Below are 25132 nucleotides of genomic sequence, written 5' to 3' on the forward strand. Positions count from 1 at the left end.
TTTTAGATTGTTTGGAATCTAGAGCAGGTGGTCCTTAGGGTGGATCACCTCCTCTTGTAGAGATCTGCTCACATCAGAGGTCAAGAGAGTGTGTTTTTCCATCATTTGGCTTTAATTCTAGTAGGTCCTAATTCTTTACAGTCTAGCTGAAGGTTGTGACTATTTTTTAGTTTGATTTGGGGATAAAGTTTCTGTGTCTTTTCCTTTGTTTTTAGAAAAAAAATTATAGTCTTAGAAATACCATGGTTCTTTTAAAAATTGGAGCCAAGGGGAAGAAAATATCTACAGCACTATATTTATTTTTTAATTTAACCCTGTTTGAGTTCATGCATTTTGACTACAGGTTTCTTTAGAGCAGAAGCAAGGTATATTTGTCTTAATGTCCCCAGGGCCCAACTCATAGCCTGACATATAGAAATGCTTGATAAATACTTATTTTGGTCTTCTTGTTCATAATTACATAGTTCCTTTGATTTGAGAGCTTCCAGACTCTCTTGAATCTTCTTACCTCTCATGTCACTGAATGATGCCACTCATCATCTGAATTTTAGTAATGCTACCCTTTTGAACTGTTTGAAGTTCAATGTCTCTCCTCCCCCAGTGTTCAAGTGAAATAAGAATTGATTTAAGGCTGTGTATATGCCACAGCCTTTGAGAGTAGGAATCTAAATAGAGCTAGGCCTAAGGATATTGAGCTTGAGACAGAAAACTGAGACAGGATGCTCCTGTTCCTCTTTTGCTTCCACTGGGTCTCCTGTTTCTACTTCTCTTTGTTTTCACTCTCTCTATTTCACGTTTTTCTTTTTAAAAATTTCAAACATATACCATCACATAGAGTATAATAAAATGCATTCTTAACCTTTTTAACTGTAACTATACAATGCCATAATTAGAGTCTCATTAATATTGCATCTGTTCTACTTTACCTACAAGTTCTTCTATGTTGATCAGAATTAAGCTCAGATTAGGTAAAGAATCAACCTGCAATTCAGGAGACCTGGGTTTGATCCCTGGGTTGGGAAGATCCTCTGGAGAAGGGAATGGCTATCCATTCCAGTGTTCTTGCCTGGAGAATTCCATGGACAGAGGAGCCTGGTGGGTTACAGTCCATGGAGTCACAAAGAGTTGGACACGACTGAGCAGCTGACACTTTCAGGTTATGTTAGATTCCTTGTCTCCCCTCTGGGAGACAGAATTAGCAGTAAGGAATTCATGGGCACTGTGAGACTTGAGGTGATAATCAGATGAGAGGGTCCTGGGTCACTGCTTTGTCTTCCTCTTCTGCACCAGGAATGACGTTAACCTTTCTGAGTGGCTTATTGCATGCTTTGCAAAAAAAGTAACTTTGGGAACTTCATGGACTGAATAAAGTCTATGGTGTGTTGAATAAAGTGTATGCTGTGTTTCTATTTGGATAATGCTCTATTTGATATTTTGAGCTTCTCAACAAAATATGAATCTTCTTGCTGCTATTCCCTTATAGTATTCTTTTCTATGACTATTGCTAGAGGATGATAGGATTTCATAGGTATCCCATTCTAGGTTCAACTCTTCACTTTTTCACAGCTCTACAAATTTAGTGATTTTCATAACTGGGAGGAGGTGGTAGAAACAGCAGTGACATTTACTCTTTCTCCTAATATAATATATGCAGAAATATTTCCTGTTTGCTTGACAGTAAAACTAGGATTCCTTTTTTTCAGAAGTTTTGCTGTTCATAGCATTTATAAAGTAAGAAATAAAATAAAATCTTTCAGAGTAGAGGAAACATTTACAAGGAGAAGAAATGAAGGGTCTGAATTTATCACCCTGTTTCTATACTCTGTGTATTGCATCTGAGCTATTTTCTTCTTTGGTTTTTCTCTGTGCTATTTATACTCCCCTTATGAAAATAAACTGGGTCTTACCTAATGAAACTTTTTTGTAAATCTAATAATTCACAAATATCTTATTTCCTGGTGGGAAGGAATCTGCATATAAAAACTTTCCTTATCATTTAAACTTTTTTGTTGCCTTAAAGTCAGAGCTGCATTATGTATGAGTATGTTCTTAGTATATAAACTGTGCTTGAGTTCATTAAGGTGAGCCATTGTTTTGCTGTCACCAGCCTTTGCTTTTCTGAAAGTGTTGTATCATTTCTTTTCTTTTTTTCAGGGAATCAGCAGTCTCTTCAGTTCTTTAAAAGTGGTGCGTCTCTTGAGACTGGGCCGTGTTGCCAGGAAATTGGACCATTACCTGGAGTATGGAGCAGCTGTCCTTGTGCTCCTGGTTTGTGTGTTTGGACTAGTTGCTCACTGGCTGGCCTGCATATGGTACAGCATTGGGGACTACGAGGTCATCGATGAAGTCACGAACACCATCCAAATAGACAGTTGGCTCTACCAGCTGGCCTTGAGCATTGGGACTCCGTATCGATACAATACCAGTGCAGGGATATGGGAAGGAGGACCCAGCAAGGATTCCCTGTATGTGTCCTCTCTCTACTTTACCATGACAAGCCTTACAACCATAGGATTTGGAAACATAGCTCCTACCACAGACGTGGAGAAGATGTTTTCAGTGGCCATGATGATGGTTGGCTGTAAGTATCTTTTCTGTTTTTTTAAAAAAGTATTATTGTTGGCAGCTCTTCAGCTCCAATCTTGGATAGGAGTAAAATGAAACTATTTTGTCTTCAGAAGAATGTTCAATCCATTTCATTTACCTTGCTTTAATTTTTATTCATCCTTAGAAAATAGAAATGCAAATTGATATATTTTACTCTTTAGAATGTATTAGCACATGAAAAACAGTATGAATGAAGTGATAAAAAAATCAGAATGATATTTATTTGATTTAATTCTGTTTATAGCATTGTTCCCAGCAGAGCTATTTCCAAAGAAAGAGCAACATCAAGAAAGACAGTGTCTGGCATATTCCATAGGTTTTGTTGACAATGCATTAAATTCTGAAAAGTAGACAGGATGTGATGTGAGATAGCCTGTTTATAAAATGTTTTAGTTAATAGTCTTGTGTAGGTTTTTACAATTTAGGCTAGTAAAAGTGTTTATAAATCTAGTCTCCATTACAGAATTCTAGGAGAAGGAAATGGCAACCCACTCCAGTGTTCTTGCCTGGAGAATCCCAGGGACGGGGGAGCCTGGTGGGCTGCCGTCTATGGGGTCGCACAGAGTCGGGCACAACTAATGCGACTTAGCAGCAGCAGGTGGAATATATGCCAGGTTGAGAGAATGAAAGGATTAGTAATTGTCAGAGCATCCAGCAATGATGAACGTGTCTAGGATGAGGCATGCAGACCTGAGTACCAAATGACTTGACAATGTTCTTGGAAGTAGGATGCTTCTCTACAGGAGTGAAGGACCAGGTATTCTATCACCACCATCAGACTGAGATTGGACAATACAGGAGATCAGAACGCTAAGGAAATATATACAAAAGAAGCTGTTGAAAAAGGAGATTTTGAGGGAGACTTCACCACCATATACACCATGTGTCACACTGACTTGGATGATTTATCCAAGCCTAGTTCTGAGACCTGGAGTAACCTCAGGACTGAAGTTATAATTAGTGTTACTATGTAGCCTCTGGGTCATGTTAATTGTTTTTGGTCTAAGCCATCCTTTTTGAGATTCCATGTTATACAATTTTATATTTTGACATTAATGGGAAAAATGTTAGAGTCTAGGAATGTCAGTTGACTTGTGAAATGTCAGTATATTGGGTCTAAACAAGGTAATTTGCAGAGTTCAGAATGTCTGCAAGTTACTGGACACTGATATTAACAGTGTTTAGTTTTCCATACTCTTTTAATTGGGTACAGAAACAAGAACACACAGATTCTCTTTGCTGCTTAAAAGCGCTAGAGGTAGAGTGTCAATTCCAAGTGATGTTTGCTCCACAGGCTTTTAGGAGGAAAATGTTCTCACAACGAGATCTTGATGATCTCTTAATTAAACTGCTGCCTACATACTGAAAGTGATAAGATGTATTGGCAGAAGAGGTGCTTTATAAATTCAGAAGAAAACATTTTGTCAGATGTAGTATTTATTATTATACTACTTTTTAATATTTATATAATGCATTTTGCCTTATACTTGAGTATGTTCAAGTAAAAAAAAAATCATTTTGAAGTAATTATAGACTCACTGAAATTTGCAAAGATAGTCTAGTGGAAGGGGAGGATAAGACGAATTGGGAGAGGAGGAATGACATTTATACGTTACTGTGTGTTAAATAGGTACATAGTGGGAACCTGCTGTATAGACCAGGGAGCTCAGTTTGGTGCTCTGTGATAACCTGGAGGAATGGGATGTAGGGGTAGTGATAACCTGGAGGAATGGGATGTAGGGGTAGGGAGGTGGGAAGGAGGCTCAAGAGGGAGGGGATGGGTGTATACATATAGCTGGTTCTTGTTGTATAACAGAAACAAGCACAACATTGTACAGAAATTTAACTCCAAAAAAAAAAAAAAAAAGATAGGATAATGAGGACCTGTGTGCTCTTCCCTTAGCTTCCTACAATAGTTATATCTTATAGGGCTCTAGTACAACATCAACATTGGCTGTGATACGGTGTGTGGATAGCTCTGTGTTGGATTATCACATTTGTGGATTCCTGTAACCACTACTGAAATCAAAACACAGAATTATTCTGCAAAGATCTCCTTCATGTCACACCCACCCCTTCCTCCAAGCCTCCCTAACCCTGGCAACTACTGATCTGTTCTTTATCTATATAATTTTGTGATTTTGAAAATGTTACATAAGTGGAATCATGCAAAATGTGGTTTTCTGAAATTGGTCTTTTCCACTCAGCATAAGTCTCTTGAAATCTAAGTGGTTGAGTGTATTAACAGTTTGTTCCTTCTTATTCCTGAACAGTATTTCATGGTTTGGGTATACTGCTGCTTAATCATTCATCCATTGAAGGACATTTTGGTAATTTCCAGTTTTTGGTTATTATAATAAATAAATTCACTAAATTCATTGCTAAAGGGCTTTTGTGAAAAAGAACATTTTCAAAGTTTAGTTCTGAAGCAATTGTGGAGAATAGCATACCTTGTTTGTGTATAGTTTTTTGTTTGGACATAACTTTTCAGTTCTCTGGGATAAATATCCAGAAAAGAAATCTCTTGGACAAATAGTGTCCTATTTTTATAAAAGAACTTGTCAAACTATTTTTCAGAGTGGACATATTAGCATAGTTTAATTTTTCAACAAGACAATAACAGAAAAATAAAATCTATGTAGAGCTGAAGGACACCATTATTCACTTTCTTTCTCAGACCCTAAACCTGGGAATTATTTTAGATTCCTGTTTTTCTTATGTATTACATCTATTCATAACACGTCTTGTTGACTTTACCATCAAAGTATATTTGATTATTTCTCTCTGCTTCTGTAGCTTACCATCCAAGATCAACTAATAATCTCCTATATGTTGCTTCTATTTTTACCCTTGACCCATAATCTCTACTCAGAAAGTAAGAACATATTGTTTCTGTGTTCAGAATCTTCCAGTGTTTTACATTGCATGTGAAATAAAATCCTGATCTTCCCACCCCTTCAATCAAAGCTTTAATGGTCTGGCCCTCACCTGCCTCACTCACCTCACTTTTTACCATTCCCACTCTTGCTTATTCTACTCAATCCATGCCAACCATATTGCTGTACACATCAGAAAATGGTACTGTCTCAGGCTCCTTGTATTGCTTCCCTCACTGCTTATAAACCCCTCCCCTAACTTATGCCCCAATTCAGGCAGGTCTCCAATCAAACCACCTCTCCAGAAATTCTTCTCAGTGCTACCCACTGCAATGCCAATCACACTTATTCTCTTCCCTTTAATCTTTTCTTTATTGCATCTACAAGGCCTGAAACCGTGTTTACTCTGTTTTCCTTTTCTTCAGAATGTAAGCTCCATGACAGTATGGCCTTTGTCTGCTTTTTCTTTTTTGGTCTCTATATACTCAACTTGTAAACAGTTCTTAATGCTGAGCCCAACCAAAATTTGTTGTATGATGAATGAAGTTGAAGATGTCCCTGATGATCATCATGAAAATCGCCAGTCCTTGAATCCACCCCATTTGGATCTCTGATGAACGCACCTGCCAGAAGAATGCACACTTTGAATTTTAGCCATGATTCCTTTGTGAAAGCCTGGCGATCTCAGCTGTATTGTCTGCCTGTGGTAGTGCAGCAGCTACTTCAGCTGGATTGTTGCTGTTGTCGTTTAGTTAAGTCCTGTCCGACTCTTTTGGGACCTCGTGGACTGTAGCCTGCCAGGCTCTTCTGTCTATGGGTTGTCCCGGCCTTAAGTTTCTCATGTGGCCTGATAATAAGTTCTGAGAGGCGAGGCAGTAGAATCACCAACAACAGTTTCTCCCACCTTAGTTTTTGTTTTTTACCAACTACCTTCTGAAACTATCAGCTCTAGACATTTTCACATAAATTCAGTTGAGTTTTCAAAACTTCATTTAGTTCATTGTTGGCCTCCTTCTTCCCTAATTCATGTATAGCCAATTATATTGCTATGTCAACATTTCTTTCTCCTGTCTCCTCTTAAGTTCCTGTCTTGATTTCAAGACAATCTGGGCAAAAAGTGGATCCTTTTCCTTCTTGAGTTTCTGCTATATCTCCTTTCAAAGCTGAATAAACCAATTTCTGATATCTTTTGAGTTTGGTTTTCTTTTTATGCCTCTGAAAAAATCCATCTTCTGTAGCCAGAGTGTTTCAAGGAGATGCCTTTTAATTTCCTTCTTAGTCCTTGGGTCCTTGGTAATTTCATGGAATGCTTCCTTTGAAACAACCCAAGAAGATGATTGAAACTGTTAAGTGCCATGAAGTGTTACAGTAACTTTCCACAGTTCCAAATCTTATTGGACACACGTGTACAAAATATCAGCCAAATGTGGCTGTTGCAGCTGTTTGTGTTCTTAGTATAATTTTTTCCCAATATAATTATTTTCCTGTGACAACACGAAGGAAAACAGAGGAAAACAAATCTAGTAAGTGTTCTTAGAACCTAAGAAGTGTTATCAGCCTCAGACTTATCCAGAGATTGTGCGTGTGTGTGTGTGTGTGTGTGTGTGTGTGTGTGATGGACAAGGGGAGGAAGGGAAGAAGGAGACAAAAAACAGGTTTGTGCTTTCAGTTGCACTAGGATTCCAGTCAATCTGTGTTGGCTGTTTGAGAAGCACCACTTGTAACCTTATAACTCAATAACTGAGAAAGATGTTTTTCAGAAGCTTGATGGAGATACCAACTGCCTATTTTCTGTTGAGAAAGTAATCACTGCTTGTAAATGATAGATTCTTTTTTTCTGGAGAGAGCCACCTGAAACTTCTGTGCCTTCCAGCAAACTTTAAAAATTTAAATGGCAGCAATTCCAGTTCCTAGAGCCTTTCTGAACCTTCTTTCTTTAATGGCCTGTCCTCTTAGACTCCTCGGTTCTTTCTGCCTGATACTGAATTATGTGAACTCTGTCCTGGACCACAGTCTCAAGATTCTCCTTGTTGATACCATAGTTTATGACCATGGCCTCCCTTCAACCCCAGGTACCTTCTGTTTCCTCTTGATACCTCTGTGTCAACAGTGTCCCAGTATTTCTCTTTTCTGCTACCTAGGGATTTCTTAGACTTAAATTTAGAGTTCTTACATTTGAATCCTGCTCAGATTCCATATCTGGAAGGGTTGTTTCTTACATAGGTCTATTACCATGTGTTCTTTTTCTCAGATTTATTTATTTTTTCTATGCTTTATGCCTTGAGTGCACCCCTTGGTTCTGGTAGCAGCCATTACTACCCCAGGACAGTCAGCTCCTCCTCATTCCTCTGTCTAATCATGAATGAACCTAACTACTCTGCTAATATTCACTAATCACCACTAAAGGGCTTTTGTGAAAAAGAGCATTTTCAAAGTTTAGTTCTGCAGTAGTTGTGAAGAATAGCATACCTTTTCTTTTTTAGATCAAGATGTGGGTAATTTCTGCCAATTTGCTCAGTAAATACTTAATGATGCCTTCCTAAAATGCTTTCTATTCCATTTCATTCATATAATCTTATTATTGAGCCCCTAATAACTTTCTTTTTTCTGAAGATTAGCAGACTAATTTTGCTTTTCTATTCAGAAAACACCTTCATATGTTGATGACTTGTTTTGATTGCTATAAAACAAAGGAATATGAATTATAAAATTTTCTGATATAATTATCCTTTTTGCCTTAATATTTTTATGAATCCTCTTTTAAAGATGTGTTAGGTAGTTAGAATAGAAAAAAGGAGTCCAAAATGGTGGTGGCTAAAAGAAAGAAGGGAAAAGTCCGTGAAAATAGAACAAAGGAAGGTCCGAGGACCAGAGTGAGGACCTCAGGTAAAACAAACAGCCCTCCTGGCAACCCAATTTACATAGGGCAGGCTCAGGGGGAGGAGAAAAGCATAAAAAGAGGAGCCTAAATTGAGCCGGGGCTTCTCTTCTCTTTGCGTCTGTTGGGTCAGCCTGCCCACATGCCTCAAGGATGTGTTTTCCTTTGCTTGCCGAATAAAACTGAGCTGTAACACAGAGCTGTTCTGTCTGTCGCTTCAAATTTTTGCTGTGGCGAGACAGAACGGAGGAAATTACACACTCCCCCCGACAGATGTATCAAGAAAACAATTGCTTAACTCTTGCTTCATTTCTAAATAATTGCATAAATTGCATTTTAGCTTATTCCAACCATTGTAAAAATCTATACACTTGTGTTTTTCATTACAACTTTATAAAAAAAGAAACATAAAATAAGAATGTTTTAGATAACTTTTTGCCATAAATTATGTTCACCCAAAATTTTGTTTTCGTTTGCTTTGTTTTAATATATTATAAAATATTATACATGTTAGTAAACATGTTAACAGCCTATTTCAAAGGTCTATAAATACTTGAGTATTTATTTTATTTAAAAACAGTTTTCACTTTTTCCATTGTTGCCTGCTTAGTTGCCAATTGAAGCAGCCTGACTCATGGAGTCTATAATGATCAGAATATGTCCTGGTAGGGTGCCATGCTAAGTAAGTCTTTAAAAGTAAAACAAAGCAAAACAAAAACTACAAATGTGAAAATTGCCTGGGTTTAATTGGAAGAGAGGAAACCCAGTCATAACAATGCTGCTGTAATTTTTAAATGGTCTGTAATTGATGATAGCTCCAACAGTCTAAGAATTTTCTATAATTGACTGGTATGGTTTATAATGCATCAGGCAAATGGTTTAACACATTTAGAAGAATAGCAGGACCATCTGCCAGTGGGATATGTATGACAGGAAATTCAGATCTCCATGAGGGTAGTTATTTAAGAGTGACAAGGGAGCACTTAGTTACACACTGGTCACTCAACATCACGCAGAGGAGACAGATGCCACACATATTCTCTGGTACATGGGCTCATTTAGCACCCTCAGTGGAGTTTAGATAAAAGCCAATCTGAGAGTGTGGTGTTGCACTTACCCCGCTCCACAGGAAACAGAAATAAATGCAAGATAGTGAGACTCAGAGATTGTAAAAATGTATTAATAGAATAAGCTGGAGCAAAGGTCTGTGTGACCTTGGAGGGCTTTGGATCTCTTTGGATTTTAATTTTTTCAAGTGAAAAATGCAGAAATTGAAATAAATAACTTTTAAGGTCTCTTTCTATACTGACGTTCGATATATCTGAGGTTGGGTTAGTATAGTTATGACCCTGTTCTTAGAATTGGACTGGTTATTGGAGCTGAGGTTAAGATGGAAAAAGAAGAGGTGTCACTTAAAAGTTTAGGACTTTTCATATGCAGTGCATACTTGGTTTTACAGAGAGTAAGGTATGTCTTGTACAGAATATATTCAGTAAAGAGTTGAGAGGGAAGACTGCCAAGGAATACTATGGAGAAAAGAAATTAAGCTTTTGGAAATAACAGCGTTTTATCCTATAGAAGGTAGGCAGCTTGGAAGACTGAAAGACGTTTGCCTCAGGGTAAAGGAATGGACCCAGGGAGAATGCCCAATGGGGACTCTGAGGGATATTTGGTCTGAATAGATATCTAGGCAGGGTTAAAAGTTGTTAACCTTTTAAAAGGGTTAAGAGTTGTTATACTTCTCCAAAAAATTAAAAAATTTGTCTACAAATCTTAACATGAGACATTAGATGACACAGATATAATAATAAGTTATACGTTAAATTTTTTCTTTACTATTGTGGTATAGTTAAAACAGAGTGTCGACATGCTGATTTTCATTTCTGGTTTTAGTTTAGCCAGATGGAGAGAGCTTTAAGCTTAATGTTTATTTTGGAAACTGGGTCAGTTCTTTGTATCTGCTTTACCCTTGCTTGTAAAAAGACTTTTTTCTTCCCTTTTCTTTAATGAGCTTAATATCCCATGAAGAAACATATTTTGTGGAGCCCAAAGTTCAGGGTTATGGGCACCTTTTTTATGGTTTAGTAGTTTCAGATGTACAGTCCAGTATTTGAAAACTGTTTGAAAATTGTCCTGTTTGTCATGTGTTTAGTACAAAGTATTGTGCCTAGTTGATGAAAGTGAAAGTATTAGTTGCTCAGTTGTGTCTGACTCTTTGGAACACTATGGACCATAGCTGACCAGGCTCCTCTGTCCTTGGAATTCTCCAGGCAAGAGTACTGGGGTGGATAGCAATTCCTTTCTCCAGAGGATATTCCATCCCAAGTATTGCATCCAGGTCTCCTGTGTTGCAGTCAGATTCTTTACTATCTGAGTCAATAGGGAAGCCCTAGTTGGTAGATGTGCTCATTGAACATATGTTGAAAAAAAAATTAATAAAAAAGTTCACCTAGTTCAGCTTGAGGAATCCAGGAAAGTTTCTAGGAGGAATTGACTTTTGAGCTCAGGGTGCAAAAGTAAGTAGGTAAATGAGGCAAGACTAAGGTACTTTCCAGGGAAAGGGAACTTCTGTGAAAAAACACAGGAATGAACTGAGTTGACCTATCTGCTGTTCTCTGCGTATTTCACTTTAGCTTGAATGGAAAGTAGGAGGAAGGCGAGGAAGAAAGGTACCAAGATGCCGAAGGCCTTGTATAGGTTAAGAAGGATTTTGTCATTTTTGCTGATGGTTATGAGATAAATAAGGATTTTATTCTTCAGTGTGGAAGATAGATTGAAGGAGATGGAGGCTGTGGGCAAAGAAACCAGTTAGGGTGCTTTGGAGTAATCCAGGAAGATATAAACTGAGTTGGTAGAGATATGATGGATGATACAGCTTAGAACTGGCAAATCTTTTTTATAAAGGGCCGGATAATTGTCTTAGGCTTCACAGGCTGTAATGTCTCTTTTGCAACTACTCATCTCTGCTGTTGTAGTGCTAAAGCAGCCATAGAAAGCACACAAACAAAGGAGCCTGAGACGTTCTAATAAAACTTCAAACAGATATAGATGGTCCATTGGCACATGGACCATGGTTGCCCATGGTCTAGCATACACAGTTTGGTTTATAAAAAGACCTTGGACTTTGGAATCAGACAAATCTAGGTTCATTTTTTATCTCTTATTAAGAATTTGCATTAATTATCTAAACTGTCATCTATACAATGGAGATAATAGGCCCTACATACAGAGTCATTTGAAATGCTAAATAAGGGCTTGTATGTAAAATTCCTGGCATGCTGCAGTCCACGTGTCGCAAGGAGTCAGACATGACTGAGCGACTGAACTGAACTGAACTGATGTAAAGTTCCTGAAACATTTAAATTGTTTTGGTGAATGAATGAATGAGTGAGAAAGTAGAAAGAAGAGTTCAAAAGGACTTGTAGATTTCTGGCTAATTCCGATGAGTGAATGACAAAGCTCTTTCTAAGGTGGGAATGAAGGGGCAGGTAATACTGGGACAAGAGGGCAGTTCATTTTTGGACATGCTGTGTGAGGGATTTGCAGGTCATTTGTTAGGAATGTCCACTAGGTTAGAAGTGATAAAATTTAGAAGTGTGGCTTTGGATTCCACTTTCAAGTTCAAGAAAATACATTTCTACTAGATTATTTGGTTATTATATATGCATGGGATTTCTTTTCATGTTACAAAGTAGAAAACAAAAAAATGATTTTGAGAGAAGTTTTTAATGAGAGTCTGCTTTCTAAGAACAGATATTTTAGTCAGGGGAGAATTTTATTTTATTTTTAATTGGAGGATATTTGTTTTACAATGTTGTGTTGGTTTCTGCCATACAACAACTCGAATCAGTCATATGCCCTCCCTCTGGAGCTGTTCTCCCCTTTCCCAGTCAGGGGAGAATTTTATTTACTGATGACTACAAGATGCTTTGGGACCTTTAAATAAATTTAGTTTTGATTTCCATGATTGTATATATTGCCTGGGGCAGGTTGTTGCTTTAAAGGGAAAGTGGTGCTCTGCTATAGAAAAACATTGAGGACTTAATGATCCTTACATATGTAGTATCAAGGATCAATGTACATATGATTTAAATTTTGATGGAGATAAAATAGTTAGATTTTTTCCCCTATGTGTTGAAAGACTAACAAATCTATAGATGACTATATTTAGAACATGCTAAGATAAAAGTCATCCACAAAGACCTTTGTTGTTGTTCAGTCACCAAGTCATGTCTGAATCTTTGCCACACCATGGACTGCAGCATGCCAGGCTTCCCTGTCCTTCACTATCTCCTGGAGTTTGCCCAAATTCATGTCCATTGCATCAGTGATGCCATCCAACCATCTCATCCTCTGTTGCCCTCTTCTCCTTCTGCCTTCAATCTTTCCGAGCATCAGGGTCTTTTCCAATGAGTTGATCTTCACATCAGGTGGCCAACGCTTTGGAGCTTCAGCTTCAGCATCAGTGCTTCCAGTGAGTATTCAAGACTGATTTCATTTGAGACTGACTGGTTTGATCTTATTGCTATCCAGTTTAGTTCAGTTCAGTTGCTCAGTGGTATCCAACTCTTTGTGACCCCATGGCCTGCAGCATGCCGGTCTTCCCTGTCCATCACCAACACCCGGAGCATGCTCAAACTCATGTCCATTGAGTCGGTGATGCCGTCCAACTACCTCATCCTCTGGTGTCCCCTTCTCCTCCTGCCTTCAATTTTTCCCAGCATCAGGGTCTTTTCCAGAGTCAGTTCTTCATATCAAGTGGCCAAAGTATTGGAGCTTCAGCTTCAGCAATGGTCCTTCTAATGAATATTCAAGACTGATTTCCTTTACGATTGATTGCTTTGATCTCCTTGAAGTCCAAGGGACTCTCAAAGGTCTTCTTCTACACCACAGTTCAAAAGCATCAGTTCTTTGGTGTTCAGCTTTCATTATGGTCCAACTCTCACATCCATACATGACTACTGGAAAAACCATATCTTTGACTAGATGGACTTTTGTTGGGAAAGTAATGTATCTGCTTTTAATACTCTGTCTAGGTTTATCATAGCTTTTTTTCCAAGGAGCAAGCGTCTTTTAAGTTCATGGCTGGTCACCATCTGCAGTGATTTTGGAGTCCAAGAAATAAAGTCTGTTACTGTTTCCATTGTTTCCCCATCTATTTGCCATGAAGTAATGGGACTGGAATTGGACTGGAATCAAGATTGCTGGAAGAAATATCAATAACCTCAGATATGCAGATGATACCACCATTATGGCAGAAAGTGAAGAGGAACTAAAAAGCCTCTTGATGAAAGTGAAAGAGGAGAGTGAAAAGTTGGCTTAAAGCTCAACATTCAGAAAACAAAGATCATAGTGTCTGGTCCCATCACTTCGTGGGAAATAGATGGGGAAATAGTGGAAACAGTGTCAGACTTTATTTTTTGGGGCTCCAAAATCACTGTAGATGGTGACTGCAGCCATGAAATTAAAAGACACTTATTCCTTGGAAGAAAAGTTATGACCAACCTAGATAGCATGTTGAAAAGCAGAGACATTACTTTGCCAACAAAGGTCCGTCTAGTCATGGCTATAGTTTTTCCAGTGGTCATGTATGGATGTGAGAGTTGGACTGTGAAGAAAGCTGAGCGCCAAAGAATTGATGCTTTTGAACTGTGGTGTTGGAGAAGACTCTTGAGAGTCCCTTTGACTGCAAGGAGATCCAACCAGTCCATTCTGAAGGAGATCAACCCTGGGTGTTCTTTGGAAGGACTGATGCTAAAGCTGAATCTCCAATACTTTAGCCACCTCATGGGAAGAGTTGACTCATTGGAAAAGATTCTGATGCTGGGAGGGATTGAGGGCAGGAGGAAAAGGGGATGACAGAGGATGAGATGGCTGGATGGCATCACCGACTTGATGGACATGAGTTTGAGTTAACTCCAGGAGTTGGTGATGGACAGGGAGGCCTGGTGTGCTGTGGTTCATGGGGTCGCAAAGAGTCGGATGCGACTGACCGACTGAACTCAACTGAATGGGACTGGATGCCATGATCTTAGGTTTTTGAATGCTGCATTTTAAGCCAGCTTTTTCACTTTCCTCTTTCACTTTTATCAAGAGGTTCTTTAGTTCCTCTTTGCAGATGGTGTCATCTGCATATTTGAGTTTATTGATCTTTCTCCCAGCAATCTTGATTCCAGCTTGTGCTTCATCCAGCCTGGCATTTTGCATAATTTGCTCTGCATATAAGTTAAATAAGCATGGTGACAATATACGGCCTTGACGTACTCCTTCCCAATTTGCAACCAGTCTGTTGTTCCATGACCAGTTCTTACTGTTGCTTCTTGTCCTGCATACAGATTTCTCAGGAGGCAGGTCGGGTGGTCTGGTATTCCCATCTCTTGAAGAATTTTCCACAGTTTGTTGTGATCTACATAGTCAAAGGATTTGGTGTAGTCAGTAAAGCAAAAGTAGATGTTTTTCTGGAACTCTCTTGCTTTTTGTATGATTCAACTGATGTTGGCAATTTGAACTCTGGTTCCTCTGCATTATCTTAATCCAGGTTGAACATCTGGAAGTTCACAGTTCATATACTGTTGAAGCATGGCTTGGAGAATTTTGAGCATTCCTTTGCTAGCATGTGAGATAAGTGAAATTTTGTGGTAGTTTGAGCATTCTTTGGCATTGCCTTTCTTTGGGATTGGAATGAAAACTGCCCTTTTCCAGTTCTGTGGCCACTGCTGAGTTTTCCAAATTTGCTGGCATATTGAGTGCAGCACTTTTACAGCATCGTCTTTTAGAATTTGAAATAGCTCAACTGGAATTCCATCACCTCCACTAGCTTTGTTCATAGTGATGCTTCATAAGGTCCTCTTGACTTCACACACCAGAATGTCTGGCTCTACGTGAGTGATCAACACCATCATGGTTATCTGGGTCATGAAGCTCTTTTTTGTATAGTTCTCCTGTGTATTCTTGCCACATCTTCTTAATATCTTCTTCTTCTTTTGTTAGGCCCATACTGTTTCTGTCCTTTATCGTTCCCATCTTTGCATGGAATATTCCCTTGTATCTCTAATTTTCTTGAGGAGATGTCTAGTCTTTCCCATTCTATTGTTTTCCTCTATTTCTTTGCATTGATCACTGAGGAAGGCTTTCTTATCTCTCCTTGGTATTCTTTGGAACTCTGCATTCAGATGGGTATATCTTTCCTTTTCTTCTTTGCCTTTAGCTTCTCTTCTTTTCTCAGCTATTTGTAAGGCCTCCTCAGACAACTGTTTGGCTTTTTGCTTTTCTTTTTCTTGGGGATGGTCTCTTAAGAGCCTTTTCCATCATCACAGTTCGAAAGCATCAATTCTTTGGTGCTCTGCCTTCTTTATGGTCCAGCTCTAACAACCATACATGATTACTGGATAGACCATATCCTTGACTATACAGACCGTTGTTGGGAAAGCAATGTGTTTACTTTTTAATACATTGACTATGTTTGTCAAAGACCTTTAAGCATGGATTTAAGTATTGCTTTGGAATGCTCCAAGAGACTTTTCTTTGGGACATTTTCTAATTCAGTTGGTTCCCAAGTGGCTGCTTCTTACCTATATATTTGTTGTTGCTGTTGTTAATTTTTACAAAAATTGTGATGACTGAGGTAGGCCTCCCTTGGAGTTCAACTGCTAGAATTTAAAAAATACTCTTTGAAGCTAGCTCTTGAACTACCCTTTTAGATCCTATCTTCTTTCAAGTTGAATTTATGTTTAACAACCCCCAGAAGTCTTAATCTGTGGAAGTCTAAATTGGGAACCTTACAGGTTTAAAATGATTTAAAGGAAGGAAGCTTAAACTCATGCTTCTGGTTAGACTTTAGCAAAGGAGACAGATCTAGTGTTAACTCTTTCAATGAGACTTTGGGGTCGAAGCTAAGACATCAGGAACTTTTCCTATACTAAGCTGCTTATGTGTTTGTAAAATTCCTTAGGAAAGGCTTCAAAAGACCTTCATAGTAGGTTCAGTTCAGTTCAATCGCTCAGTCGTGTCTGAATCTTTGCGACCCCATGAATCGCAGCATGCCAGGCCTCCCTGTCCATCACCAACTCCCGGAGTTCACTCAGACTCACGTCCATTGAGTCAGTGATGCCATCCAGCCATCTCATCCTCTGTCGTCCCCTTCTCCTCCTACCCCCAATCCCTCCCAGCATCAGAGTCTTTTCCGAGTCAACTCTTCACATGAGGTGGCCAAAGTACTGGAGTTTCAGCTTCAGCATCATCCCTTCCAAAGAAATCCCAGGGCTGATCTCCTTCAGAATGGACTGGTTGGATCTCCTTGCAGTCCAAGGGACTCTCAAGAGTCTTCTCCAATACCACAGTTCAAAAGCATTAATTCTCAACGCTCAGCCTTCTTCACAGTCCAACTCTCACATCCATACATGACCACAGGAAAAACCATAGCCTTGACTAGACGAACCTTTGTTGGCAAAGTAATGTCTCTGCTTTTGAATATGCTATCTAGGTTGGTCATAACTTTCTTCCAAGGAGTAAGCGTCTTTTAATTTCATTGCTGCAATCACCATCTGCAGTGATTTTGGAGCTCTAAAAAATAAAGTCTGACACTGTTTCCACTGTTTCCCCATCTATTTCCCATGAAGTGATGGGACCGGATGCCATGATTTTCGTTTTCTGAATGTTGAGCTTTAAGCCAACTTTTTCACTCTCCACTTTCACTTTGATTAAGAGGCTTTTTAGTTCCTCTTCACTTTCTGTCAAAAGTGTGGTGTCATCTGCATATCTGAGATTATTAATATTTCTCCCGGCAATCTTGATTCCAGCTTGTGCTTCTTCCAGTCCAGCGTTTCTCATGATGTACTCTGCATATAAGTTAAATAAGCAGGGTGACAATATACAGCCTTGTACTCGTTTTCCTATTTGGAACCAGTCTGTTGTTCCATGTCCAGTTCTAACTGTTGCTTCCTGACCTGCATACAGGCAGGTCGGGTGGTCTGGTATTCACATCTCTTTCAGAATTTTCCACAGTTTATTGTGATCCACACAGTCAAAGGATTTGGCATAGTCAATAAAGCAGAAATAGACGTTTTTCTGGAACTCTCTTGCTTTTTCCATGATCCAGCAGATGTTGGCCATTTGATCTCTGGTTCCTCTGCCTTTTCTAAAACCAGCTTGAACATCAGGAAGTTCACAGTTCACGTATTGCTGAAGCCTAGCTTGGAGAATTTTGAGCATTACTTTACTAGCCTGTGAGATGAGTGCAATTGTGCGGTAGTTTGAGCATTCTTTGGCATTGCCTTTCTTTGGGATTGGAATGAAAACTGACCTTTTCCAGTCCTGTGGCCAATGCTGAGTTTTCCAAATTTGCTGGCATATTGAGTGTAGCACCTTCACAGCATCATCTTTCAGGATGTGAAATAGTTCAACTGGAATTTCATCACCTCCACTAGCTTTGTTTGTAGTGATGCTTTCTAAGGCCCACTTGACTTCACATTCCAGGATGTCTGGCTCTAGGTCAGTGATCACACCATCGTGATTATCTGGGTCATGAAGATCTTTTTTGTACAGTTCTTCTGTGTATTCTTGCCATCTCTTCTTAATATCTTCTGCTTCTGTTAGGTCCATACCATTTCTGTCTTTTATCGAGCCCATCTTTGCATGAAATGTTCCCTTGGTATCTCTACTTTTCTTGAAGAGATCTCTAGTCTTTCCCATTCTGTTATTTTCCTCTATTTCTTTGCATTGATCGCTGAGGAAGGCTTTCTTATCTCTTCTTGCTATTCTTTGGAACTCTGCATTCAGATGTTTATATCTTTCCTTTTCTCCTTTGCTTTTCGCTTCTCTTCTTTTCACAGCTATTTGTAAGACCTCCCCAGACAGCCATTTTGCTTTTTTGCATTTCTTTTCCATGGGGATGGTCTTGATCCCTGTCTCCTATACAATGTCACTAATCTCATTCCATAGTTCATCAGGCACTCTCTATCATATCTAGTCCCTTAAATCTATTTCTCACTTCCACTGTATAATCATAAGGGATTTGATTTAGGTCATACCTGAATGCTCTAGTGGTTTTCCCTACTTTCTTCAATTTCAGTCTGAATTTGGCAGTAAGGAGTTCATGGTCTGAGCCACAGTCAGCTCCTGGTCTTGTTTTTGCTGATTGTATAGAGCTTCTCCATCTTTGGCTGCAAAGAATATAATCAATCTGATTTTGGTGTTGACCATCTGGTGATGTCCATGTATAGAGTCTTCTCTTGTGTTGTTGGAAGAGGGTGTTTGTTATGACCAGTGCATTTTCTTGGCCAAACTCTATTAGTCTTTGCCCTGCTTCATTCCATATTCCAAGGCCAAATTTGCCTGTTACTCCAGGTATTTCTTGACTTCCTACTTTTGCATTCCAGTCCCCTATAATGAAAAGGACATCTTTTTTTTGGGTGTTGGTTCTAAAAGGTCTTGTAGGTCTTCATAGAACCGTTCAACTTCAGCTTCTTCAGTGTTACTGGTTGGGGCATAGACTTGGATTACTGTGATATCGAATGGTTTTCCTTGGAAATGAACAGAGATCATTCTGTCGTTTTTGAGACTGCATCCAAGTACTGCATTTCTAACGCGTTTGTTGACCATGATGGCTACTCCATTTCTTCTGAGGGATTCCTGCCCGCAGTAGTAGATATAATGGTCATCTGAGTTAAATTCACCCATTCCAGTCCATTTCAGTTCGCTGATTCCTAGAATGTTGACATTCACTCTTTCCATCTCTTGTTTGACCACTTCCAATTTGCCTTGATTCATGGACCTGACATTCCAGGTTCCTATGCAATATTGCTCTTTACAACATCGGACCTTGCTTCTATCACCAGTCACATCCACAGCTGGGTATTGTTTTTGCTTTGGCTCCATCCCTTCATTCTTTCTGGAGTTATTTCTCCACTGATCTCCAGTAGCATATTGGGCACCTACTGACCTGGGGAGTTCCTCTTTCAGTATCCTATCATTTTGTCTTTTCATACTGTTCATGGGGTTCTCAAGGCAAGAATACTGAAGTGGTTTGCCATTCCCTTCTCCAGTGGACCACATTCTGTCAGATCTCTCCACCATGACCTGTGTGTGTGTGTGATTAGATTGACTAGTTTTCTGTGAGTATGGTTTCATGTGTCTGCCTTCTGATGACCTCTTGCAACACCTACCGCCTTACTTGGATTTCTCTTACCTTGGGCCTGGGGTATCTCTTCACGGCTGCTCCAGCAAAGCACAGCCACTGCTCCTTACCTTGGATGAGGGGTATCTCCTCACCACCGCCCTTCCTGACCTTCAACGTGGGATAGCTCCTCTAGGCCCTCCTGCGCCCGCACAGCCAGGGCTCCTTGGAGGTGGGGTTGCTCCTCCCGGCTGCCGCCCCTGGCCTCGGGCTTGGGGGCGTGGGGTAGCTCCTCCCGGCAGCGCCCCCCCAACCTCGGACACAGGGTAGCTCCTCTCGGCCGCCCCCTGACCTCGGATATGGGGTAGCTCCTCTTGGCCATTCCTGCGCCGTCGCAGCCTGGCACTCTCGGCCGCTGCCCCTGACCTCGGAAGTGGGGTAACTCCTCTTGGCCGCCGCCCTTCGTGCATGGGGTCCAGTTTCCCCAACTCCCTTCCCAGAGGAGGCCCAGTCTGGAGAATAACATCACTTCTCTGCACCTGGCCCACTATTACACACACAGGCACTCTAGATTCCATTGTACCTAAATAATTCCCAACCAGGATCTGTCTGTCTCTTTCGCTCCTCTTCCAGGATTGCTGAGTACTGGCTGGAATAAATCACACATCCCTGTGAGCAGGCACCACTAAAATGCATGGTTCACAACCTTAGGAATCTTTACTTATTTCAGGTCATCTCCTGCTCATGTTTGCAGAGTAGCTATTCTTATGCAACTTGCAATATGTTTTCTTCCTACTTCTTTAAACCTATGACCAGTGTTTTCCATCTCAACAGTTGGCCCTCCTTCTATTTCTTTGAAAAAGAAAGGACAATTATAGCAGACACACATTCTTTTCATTCCTGACCCCTTTCTGACAAAGGCAGGCTAGAGGAGGGTAAGGGGTGAGAGATGGGATGAGTAAAACACAGGGACAGTTATGTTATCAGCCAATGTAGTAGCTTCTCTTCTGACTTAGATGGTGTTACTTTTGAAAGTTTGGGGCCAAAGAATGGCATGATTTGTTTTATAATTTATGAAGACAAATTTGGCTGCTGCATGGAAAACGGACTATAAGGGACAAGGATGGAAGTGGGCAGACAGGTTAATAGTTAAGGTGAGAGAAGATGGTCATGGTGGTTAGAAATGGTTAGATTCTGGACAACTGGTTAGTACCAACAAAATGTGAGGGTTTGAGAGAAAGTGAAGGTTAGGATTTACTTTTAGCCTTTTGGTGTTAGAAACTATGAAGCTAAATTGTGTATGGTCATTTGTCATGTCTAGTGGGCAGTATTCAGTATGAACCTAGAGTTCTGTGACGTGGTCTAGGATATGGACATAGATTTACTTTGTCTCTTGGTGTTTTCTTTCCTCCAGTTTTTTCCCCTTCTTTTTCCCTGTGTTGTCCATCTATCTTTCTACTGGCTCTTTCTCATCACCCTATAAACATGCTCATGTCTTTTCAATTCTTAAAAAATACACATATGTAAATAAAACACGTGACTTTGCACTCTCTTTAACTATTGACACTCTACCAGTTCTACCCTTAAGCAGGCTTCCTAACGCATGTGTCTTTACTATTGTAGCTCTGCTTTCTACCTATTGACAGTGTACTTCTCCTGTACCACCTCTCAAAGTACATTTGCTAAATTTCACAAACACCTTTTCATCCATATTGCAGCACCTTCCTTGGTTTTGTCAACCTGAAAAACAAGAATCTAGTTCAAGAGGCAAAATGTTTATTTGGGATCAAGGAATTACAGTTGAAGGTATACAGATATAGGTAGAAACTCAAATAGTCTTCTGACCAAAGGAGAGGGGATCAGGGTTTTTTCTCAGGAGAAAGAGGGAGATGAAGTAAGTTGTTTTTTTAGAAGTGTTCATTGATATAAGATGATATAAAGCTAGATTTGTACTTCATCAATTGGTCAGGTGACATGGTCACTAGGTAAAAGCTCATTTATCAGTCCTTTCAACAGAAAGAATATTCTGGTTTATTTTGCAGCCTTCTTAAAATGGTGGCAGATTGGTCCAGTTCATAAGTATAGAAAATGTGATGTGCAAGGTTGTTTCTCTGGAATGGTTTCTCTGGCTCTGTTTTAAATGTCTCTACTAATGTCATCTTTCACAGCTTCTTTGATGTTTATTTCTCCCTGGTACCCTCCCACTGCTCTGGGTATTTCTTCTCTGTTTGCTTTGTTGGATCGTTGTACTCTGTCTGTCTCTTAAATATTGAACACCGTGATACTGGCAACAATTTATTGAAAGATCAAAGGCAGCTCTCCTGATAGGCTGAGCAGTGTCTCCTTACAAGGAGTGATTTAAGGGAGTCAGCCAACTTTAAAATCTATTCCTGATTCTTTTACCTGATGATCTTTTCTTTACGTGTCCTTCCCTGCAGAAGGCCCCTGTGAAACTGCCATTTTGTTCTCTGAAAGGTGTAAGTCCAGCCTCTATCACCATGTCAGCTCAGACTGAATTTCAAAGTAGTTCACTGTCACAATGAAGAGAAAAGAGATGCTGAGATTTCAGAGGAGGGTGAAGAAAACATTTGGAACATGGGGTGCTGTTTGGCAGGCAGGCATGGAAAGGAGCTAAGGTGATGATGCCAAGAGTGAAGAGACTCTTCGAGAAGGACATTTTTTTTTCTTCCTAGCTCTAAGTTGGGAAAGTAATCAAGGATTGATGAGTCACGCCCCTTTTCTCTGGTTTTCTGCCATGAGAACTTTCTTCCGAAGTCTGTCTAAAGTATCCCTGTCCTCTATTTATATCTCATTATCCCTTTATTGTGGTCTGTAATTATACTCTTTCCTTCTTTATATGCTTATTGCTTGTCTCTCCAACTAAAATGGGAGCCAAGAAGATTGGAATCTTGTCTGTCCGATTCAACTCTGTATCCCTGGTATAATAGGAACATAGTAGGTGTTCAATACATTCTTTAGAAATGAATGGATTTTGATATTCCATATGTGAAAAGTTGTAAATTCAGAGCAAAGCAAAACTGCACTGGTTCTCCAGACCTGAGTTTTTAGTGGTGGGTTTAAATAGATATTAAAACTTAGATACATGAATAAATGTGGCTGATTCAGTTTTCTGTAACAGATCTCACTGAGTTGGTGACCTCCCTACCCCTGCCACCCTGACTCTTTTCTACCCTTGAAAGTCCCCTTTAATGTTGCATCTGTCCTGTGGTTGTTCCTGTCACTATGTGTCTGTCAAGTCCCGGAATTCTGAATGGGAGACAGGATACAGTTCTCTGTTGTTTTCACATTTCCCTTTTAACTTATTTTAGGTTTATTTTTTCACCTATATTTCTTTCTATTCTGCTCACCTGTGTTTCACTGCTCCTTCCTTTGACCCCATGTTTTCTGGAAAAAGAACTAAGGTTTAACCTTAAAAACAAAGCACAATAAGAATAACAACAAAAAAGCCATTTGCTGTCTCAGGGGCCTGGCACTCGCAAAGAAAATCTATGCTTTCATGATTACTGTTTTGGCTATGGGCTTAAAAAATGTCTAATTTGAAACTCAAAGCTACGCTGTTTTCTTTGTTCTTAGCTGTCTTTGCACTTCCTTTGAAAAGTGACTGCTACCATTTCATTGGGAGGACAGCAGAGGGGCCATTAGGAAGAACAAAGAATTAGAGGGACGAAAATGCTGTGTGTGCGTGAATGTGCGTGTGTGTGCACAGGCACACGCAATCTCACAAGTTCCTCATCCTCAATCATAACTACCTGCTAAGTCAGTTAATACTTGTTCCTCCAGCTTTAAAAAGTTTTCTTTGTTGTTGTTCTCCTATTTCCTTTGTCCTTGTAGGATCATGGTTAAAAAATTTATTTACTGTTATTTTGTGGAATTTTGGGAAGTAGCAGAGGCACATAAATGTAAAGAATCATTTTGACCATATTGGCTGGGCTTTTCTGTCTTTTTGCATGCTTCTGTCAGTTATACTGGTTTTTACTTCTCTTTTCTCTGTTTATTATCCAGATTTGTACAGCCCTTGATCTAAAATTTTGCACTAGTGTTTGCCATTTGTCTCAGTCTACTAAGTAGGGAATTTGCTACTTAGTAGGGAATACCACATCCTTACTAAACCCATCAGAAGTCCATTGATATAATATCTGTCTACTTAACCTGCAAGTCCACTCCAATGTCTGCTTGACTTCTCAGCTATGCCGTATGGTCCCTGATCTTTGGCGTTCCTGTGCTGTTATGACAGTCTCTGCTCAGTCATTCTCTTTTGCATTCTTTTCCTCTGTATGCATTGGTGCCAAGCTTTCTCTCATACTACATCAGTCTTCAAGCCCATCTCCAGCAGAGTATCTTTTCCCAATCCCTTAAATATATAAAATGACACTGTAAAAATGATTAAACACTGTCATTGGCTAGATTGAGTTGGCTGGATGAAGTCTAACCTTTTCCTGTAGGTTTATACATTAGAGTTAAAGGGAGGCATCAAATTTACCAGTATGATGAATGAAGCCAGACCAAAATATATTCGATTTCTTAATGTCAGGATTTTCTTACATTCTTAGGACTAGACATGGTCAGCAATAAAAGAGTGAAAGGAAAAACCACCCTCAGTATGAGGGGTAAATTTAAGCCAGTCAGGGCTAAATTCCTCTTCTACCAGCCTTTAATAAATAGCATGAAATAGACTATAGTGAATTTAGCACAGTGATGTTTGGATTTTTTGAGAAACCTGTTATAGGTGTTTCTCAGTTCGTGTTTGCTCTGAAATTCTGTCAGCTGGAATACTTCACTGAGGCAGTCAGTGTTGGATGGGAACATATGTGCCTTTGATGAAAGCCTCTTTGCAGGGAAAATCACTGGTCTTCCTGTGAAGCTCTGTCTTGTGAACATTGTTATACAAGCGCCACCTTTAAAGTCTTGAGCTTGAGTCTGAAGTCCTAAACAGGTTTATAGAGTACAGGCTTACCAGCTGAGCAGTAGTAAAAATGAAATGTGTTCCTATTGTGATATGTGGAGCTTTTCTGTTGTCTGATAGAACTTAACATAGAGAAATTTACATCAAGAGAAGGCTAGCTAATAAAAATCATCATGGTTACTGGTAAAGCCTTAAAGATTTTATGAAAAGGTTGTATCCTCATTGTAAATCAAGTGGCCAGAATTTCTGGAATAGAGAATGGAGGGAATGGTGTAGGGTGAGGTTACAAAGGTAGTGGGACCTGATCTTTCAACCCAAGAAGCAGGCACTGTGGGCAGAATTGTTTCTCCCTGAAATACATATGTTGAAGTCCTCACCTCCATGTGACTGTACTGGAGATAAGGCCCTTAAGGAGAGGATTAAGGGTAAATGAGGTTAAATGAAGTCATAGCATGAAGCCCTGATCTGGTGGAACTGGTGCCCTTATAAGAAGAAAAAAGGACAACAGGGCTTTCCCTCCCCCATGTGAGGACAGAGCAAGAAGGTGACCTGTTGGAAGCCGGGAAGAAAGCTCTCATCAGAACCCCATGCTGGAGCCTTACTATCAGCCTCCAGAACTATGAGAAAATAAGTTTTTGTTGTTTGAGACATCCAGTCAGTGGTAATGGTTATGGCAACCCAGACAGACTAAGATAGTGGGACTCTGTTTTTTTGATACTACTTATTCTTGGCAT

General features: G+C 39.7%; 1 protein-coding gene across 6 annotated transcripts in view; it reads left to right on the forward strand.

The window, feature by feature from the left end:
* KCNH5 (potassium voltage-gated channel subfamily H member 5) overlaps nt 1–25132 on the forward strand; it is a 496645-nt gene that overhangs the window by 203862 nt on the left and 267651 nt on the right. For all 6 annotated transcript variants that reach the window (XM_086318923.1, XM_086318924.1, XM_086318919.1 and 3 more), the window contains one exon: nt 2155–2581. In XM_086318923.1, coding sequence (XP_086175049.1) covers nt 2155–2581 — 427 coding nt within the window. The remainder of the gene's footprint in view (nt 1–2154; nt 2582–25132) is intronic.

The sequence above is a fragment of the Bos grunniens genome, chromosome 10, assembly GCF_055505025.1.
Source record: "Bos grunniens cultivar Pamir isolate PY7600 chromosome 10, Bosgru_T2T1.0, whole genome shotgun sequence".
NCBI classification, from domain to species: domain Eukaryota; kingdom Metazoa; phylum Chordata; class Mammalia; order Artiodactyla; family Bovidae; genus Bos; species Bos grunniens.